This window comes from Nicotiana tabacum, chromosome 5 (assembly GCF_000715075.1).
Source record: "Nicotiana tabacum cultivar K326 chromosome 5, ASM71507v2, whole genome shotgun sequence".
Classification (NCBI taxonomy): Eukaryota; Viridiplantae; Streptophyta; class Magnoliopsida; order Solanales; family Solanaceae; genus Nicotiana; species Nicotiana tabacum.
In genome coordinates this window covers 56,342,199-56,348,497 of record NC_134084.1, presented here as the reverse complement: position 1 = coordinate 56,348,497, position 6,299 = coordinate 56,342,199, and the positions used below count along the sequence as shown (strand labels likewise).

At 34.9% G+C, this 6,299-nt stretch overlaps 1 protein-coding gene across 1 annotated transcript; it reads right to left on the bottom strand.

Moving 5' to 3' along the window:
* Positions 1-767: 767 nt before the first annotated feature.
* Positions 768-4,628, bottom strand: LOC107782227 (uncharacterized). Its single transcript, XM_016603096.2, has 2 exons — positions 4,178-4,628; positions 768-1,756 (listed from the first exon to the last, which is right to left on the bottom strand). The coding sequence occupies exons 1-2, from the start codon at positions 4,502-4,504 to the stop codon at positions 857-859; spliced, it is 1,227 nt and encodes a 408-aa protein (XP_016458582.1). The 5' UTR covers positions 4,505-4,628; the 3' UTR covers positions 768-856.
* Between the last annotated feature and the right edge of the window lie 1,671 nt (positions 4,629-6,299).

Here is a 6,299-nt window from a genome sequence, read left to right as displayed (position 1 = left end):
AGTTGTAAGCGGATGCTGAAAAGTAAAGGACACAGTATAGCCGAAGGAAATTTTTTTATATATATCAAAAATATTTACAGAGGCACTGTAATTCGGCCCCAAAATTAAAAAAAATGTACAAAAGAAAATAAAAAATAAACTAAAGCATTTCCGCCTAGTCTTCGTCAGAGCCCGATTCACTGCCTGAACCCTCCGGCTCGTATATCTCTTTTGTCTCGGCCTTGAACCTCTATACCTTAGTGTAGTTGTTCTTTCCACTCCATATATAGCCCTCGACATAGTGATAACTCAAACAATTGTAAGCTGAATAAAGGTGTTGCAAGAGCAAGCCATCCCAATGGCTTGGTTGAGTCTTCCCACATGAGAAGCATCCACATATATTTTTCAACTTTCACATACATGAACAATCTTGCATATGGTCGCATAATTTGCAATAGAAGTGTTAGTAAATTTGAATGTAATTTCAATACCCAAGAACATGTGACCTATAATGCACTTGCCAAACATTTATTTATTCTTTTGAATAGGAGAAACTTATTTAAGGACGCAAAACTACCTAATTTAAGGACGCAAAACATAATAAGAATAATCCATCAAGAATCACTCAACGCCCTTAAAAACAGATAGTTCATGCAAAAAGTCAGAACACTCCATGCTTATGTCGTGCAAGGGGACTCCCCCTATAGTTATATATTGTACGTTTCTTCCTTTTCTGTTCCTTTTTTTTCTGGAGGGGTTAGGGGTGGAGATCCAGCTAAGACAAGAACTTGCAAACAGATGCAGTTATCAAGCATTTCTGCTAATGGAATTATATAACATACATACATACATACTAGCCTCAAGTAACAACATAAGATCAAGTAACAGAGTCGTTCATCTCTGCCTTGCTTCGATAATGGCGAACTGGTTTATGGGAGACGATGTTATTGTCACCTACATGTGCTTCCATATCTTCTTCCATTGGATCTCCACTTTCTTGAGCCTCTACAGCGGCAATGGCAACAGGAAAGCCTTTTGGGTGCAAGGATACATTACAAGCTTCTTTAATCATTTCCTTTGACGGAGTTGCATCCTTTGCTGCTATAGCATATGAGTTCTTCTGCCTAGGCACAAAGGCTACTGATTTAGTATTAGTAGCTGACACGTCCCTAATTTCTCGTGCCAATTGATCATGCTTCAACTTCTTAACCTCCTCGAGAAGGTATACGCAAGCTTGAATATTTGATTCATCATCAAGCTTGCTAGGAGAATCCAAACTATAGTGAGTATACTTTGAAGGGTTGAGAATATGATCAGGAACATTCGGCCTACTGTTGTCAAGAATAGATTCATTTTTTTGAGAACTAGAATTTGCTGCTGCAGGAGCTGCCCAAGAAACTTCTAGCTCTGAAGCCCCTTCACATTTATCTTTACAACTAGGATTAAACCTGACTCGTTTCATGGACTTGAGCACACCATTCTCAGATTTCCTTGTTCTTTTCAAAATTGGCTTCACCTTACTATGAACCTGAAGTGGTTCAGTAGACTGCTGCTCACCACATAGAGTGATACCATCAAAATGAGTTTCACATTTCACAGCTGCATCAGCATCTTCCTTCAGCCTAACTTGTGCAGCCATATGATTTGCACGTGCGTCTCTACAGATGTTACGTCCTGAAGGATCATAAGATGTTTCCTGATCAATAGCGTTCATGTACAAGCGATCAGCAGCACCCACTCTGCCTTCCGCCACTCTATCATATTCATCTTCCTCGTCCTGGAGAAGCAATCAAGAAGGATCATAAGTCTCAAACAAAACCAAAAAAAAAAAAAAGAACAGTCTCTTTTAGGGGCAAAGACACTTAGGGGTCGTTTAGTGTGATGGATAAGCAAAACTAATCCTGAGATAAAAATTAAATACCACCTTATCCCTTGTTTGGTTACTAATTTATCTCGGGATTAAAAATAGTACCGAGATAACTTATACCTGCCAGAGGATGGAATAATAATTCCAATAAAGCAGTAAAATTGACAATGCCATGATTAATACAACATATCAACCGGTCAACAAGAAATAATACCAGAAGAGTGAATCCCAGCATAACTAATCTTAGCATAACCTATCTTTAAACCAAATGACCCCTTAGTACTTCTCAAGTGTGAGGGTATTCAATGCTTAACATTTGGAATTTATGGGTCCCATTTTCTCATTACTCGCCCCTTCTTTATCTGCGCATCTTCCTTTCTGACTAGTTCACACTCCACAACTCTTTTTTTAAAAATTCCCATCTTCTCCTTCAGCTTTTTTATAGCAAACAATTTTCAAATGCTTATTCCACTATTTTTTGCAGAACTTTTTGTTTTGCATGTAGTATGCTTATTTTAGGGTTTAAAGTAGGTGCCAGAAAACTGATGCCGAAGCAGCAATGCGGACCATCTCCTCTGAGAGCATTCCTCAAATATCAGATGACAAAGACAAATTAGGTTAAAGTATTTTCTAACCCGTATAATCCCTAGCCAAATTCAAACTCAACACCAGTATGCAATTTGAAATCAGAAATGGGACTCCGGCAATGCCTAGCATATTTATTCTTTCTCCATTCCAATTATTTGAAGGAAATTTTGAGGTGGTTATTGTGGAAATTTGAATTGTTTTGGAGAAGTTGAGAAGTAGGTAGTGAAACTGAAGTAATCTTGAAAAAATTTGGTCTAAATTGGATGGAACTAGACTGTCTTTTCTTTCATTTATTTGATGTAGTTGGATTTTGATGTGAAATTCAGGAGAGACAAGTAAACTCTAGTACTCTAGTAGCCAAATATTAGCAGACATAGATTTTCCACCCATTCACCCACCAATACATGGTTTAAGAGTTGATGAAAAACAGAAGGAAAAAAAAAAGTAACGAGCATGGCGTCGGAGAAGAGGAATAAAAAGGAAAAGAAGAAGAACAGCGAGCAAGAATTGAGGAGGAGGAGATGGGATGATATGGACGTTATGGTCACACATTTTACTCAATTAAATATACCCCTCACACAACTAGTAAAAGTTCTCACACCCAAAATAAAATTTCTCCCTCGTATCGCACAGACCAAGAAAGTGGGTACATAGGTCAAACAATACCAGCTATCCAATCGGTGAAACAAGGAACCAAGTTGTGCTCCCAAGAATAAGGAGGAGGAGAAAGGAAGTATTATTAGCTATTGAATGGGAACAAGTATGATATGTAAAATTGCCCAAAATAATGAGGAATCGATTATGAGAAATTTCCTTATACTAAGTTCTAAATTTCAAGAAAAAGAAAATAAAAAATGGTTACCATTTTTGCTAAGTGAAACGAGATAAGCTTAGAGCACATGAATAACTGAAATTAAAGAAGTAATGGTAGCTTCCTATGGCAATCCCCCCCTTCCATACTAAATAGTAAGGAAAGAATGGATGGTCTTCGAACACCAAAATATACAGATTGTGTCTAGTTCTCTTTGAAGTTCCGGGACATTGAATTAAGTAGAACAGAATATATATGCACCAAAGTGATACTTCTCAAAGCATATTCACTGTCAAACACAAGTGCACAGACCATACAAACATAATAGCAGTATAGCCAAACATTGCAATTAAAAAATCATAGAATAACAAGTACATAACCTTTCTCCAATAAAAGACACAGTAAATTAATCCTTGTTTAGAATTTCAGTATCAAGCAGTAGCTTTACAAGAAAAGTTTAATAAAACAATGACGTCTCTGATCCACTTGCAATAATGTATTTTGTTACAGCATATCAAATAGCTATAGGATAGAGGCCCGTCCATGCCTGAATTAGCCCCTATTGAGGTAATATGTCTGCGCTCTTGAAGCTAGAAAATCAATACCAAAAGGGAGAAAATAACTTGTGTAATTTATTTGAAGGTGTCATCTTACCTAAATTATACCTAACGAAACAAACACCAGATTTTAATGAAGAAATTATTCTTCTCCTCCATACAAAACGCCCATAGTTTAGTTCAAATCAAAATTAAGGAATACAAAGTTCAATGTATCACAAAAAAAGGGAGTGCATTTCAAATTTTGATGGTAATGGGAGTGCAATATAAAATGAATTAACTTCTTACACTACTACTACTAGGACAAAGATTAGTAATTTGTGTAGAAGTACCTTCGATGTCAATATATAAAAAATTAAAATCCATATAAAGTACCTCATTATCAAGCGTGGGATCCAAGCCAATGGAGGATCTGATTTCCCAAACATCATTAGGGTCCTCAAAACGACTTTCCTCATCATTTGGATCATTTTGGAGCCCTTGAGTGGTCAAGTTCCTCCTGCCATTTTGTTTGAATAATCCATCATATGACGAAGAACAAAGGGTTTGGTCATCATCCTCTTTCCCTTGCTTCAGTGCGCTTCGGTTCCACTCTTTCTTCTCCACTTCATCGTCGGTGAGAGACCACGCCGACGACGGTGCTGATGAAGAGAGAGCGCCGAAAACTTTGTGTACACGGGCTCTGAAGCTGTCATCGTCCATGGCTTTTGAGTTGTACGTCGTGCTGAAAATGTGTTGTCTTTTAACTGTTGTGGTCTTGCTTTTACTTTAGGTTATACTTTTATAAGAAGATGATGATGATATTTGTGGAGCACCGCTTTGGATTAGACGGTACGTCTCGTAGTACTCGTTAGCGGATAATAACCAAGGAGTTTGGTTTATTGCTAAATGGATCCCTAAATTTGTTATACAGGGGTAATGTCTTCAACTGTAGTATAAGATCAAACGTGGCTCACTTCGATTCGATGCTTAGGCCTCTGTTTTTTCTTCATTTTTGGAAAAAAATTAATACTATTGCTAGAGAACATAGGGCAATCACCACTATTTTTTTTTAGATAATCTATACTATATTAAAAGCATGAAACCCCTATCGAAATGTCGTTCGTCTTTTTTATCCTTCATAAGTGTATTTTACGTTGGATATAATTGTAATTGTTCAGTACTATTTTTTTTCTTCTTATTTTGGTATAACACCAAAACTATCGTGTATTACAGTTTCTATTGGCTACGACTTTGCTTTATTTTACGTTTAGGATTCTTTAGGCATTTTTTGTTTAGGATTAGAATTCTTTACCAACGTGTGTGGCTTTCTTTTAGGTTTGACTGCTTTGGAATATTTCATCCCATTTTTAGTTCTCTATCAACATGAGTTTAAGATGTAAAACAAGCTAACTCTTCGAGATATCTAATGTTCTATAGATATTGATGTTCGTTTTCTACCTTTTTTCTTATCGGTATCTGTTTTGTTTTTTTCAAGTTATTAGATTTCTCAGCTTTTTATAACAATATGTATTTAACAAATTTATATGAGTAATTATTGGTCGATTATTCAATATTCTTTGGCAGTTGAAGGAAGACTCACGTGGAGCCTGTGATTGAGACTTAGTGCCGATAGGATGAGATTTTAAAGGCAAGTTTTTTCCGAAGTTTGTTTTTAATTTATATTGTTTCTATTTATGTTGTTAAGATTTTAATTACATGTTTGTACATATCATATGTTCAAGTTAATATTTCTTTGCCAAAACCATATTTATAAGAAAACAAATAGAGATTTCTTTGCAAAATTAGCTACTGTACGTTTTGATTTAGTTTTTCATAAATATCTACCACGGTTTTCAAGCATATTGAACGATAGAATCTACTAATATTAGACATAGTTACAAATTCAAAATCCAAAATTTGTAGGAAAAAATATTTAGGGTTTGAAGTTAACTAATACTAATAGAATTTTTTAAATATAAATCCCACTTAAACAAAGACAATGCAGAGCTGAATCATTGATATATATTTCTAATTCTGATTTCAAGTCGTTCTCTTGAATAAATAAATTATTCCACCATATAATAAATGAGTAAATAATTTGAGTTGGGGCTATGATGACTTTTGTGGAACAAAACAAAAATATTGGTTATGAGTTTGCTAAATATAACCAACATTCATCATTTCAAGAAACTTAAACTACTTTTTAAACTTTTATTGTATAACTCAATAGATAATTTTTAATAATCTTTATGATTTTTAAGAACTTATTACTCATCGACATAGGGTATATGCGCAACGCGCGTAATCTATATCTATACTTTAGCTCATCTTTTTGCCCTTCAAAAATAGCTGTTAGATTGGACAAAGTTGTAAGCATGCAATTTAATTAATTTACTACTAATAGTTAGGACTAATTTGAAATCAACTAAAAGTTAGGTTATTAAATATTTTTCAAATTTGAATTATGTACAAACTCCTAATATTTAGGATAATATGTAAAATTAGCTATAATATA

Coding starts and splice junctions, on each gene's coding strand:
- LOC107782227 (XM_016603096.2), bottom strand. CDS start 4,504: ATGGACGATGACAGCTTCAGAGCCCGTGTACACAAAGTTTTCGGCGCT. Junction 1,757..4,177: donor ATCCCACGCTTGATAATGAG/GTACTTTATATG, acceptor TTGCTTCTCCAG/GACGAGGAAGATGAATATGA.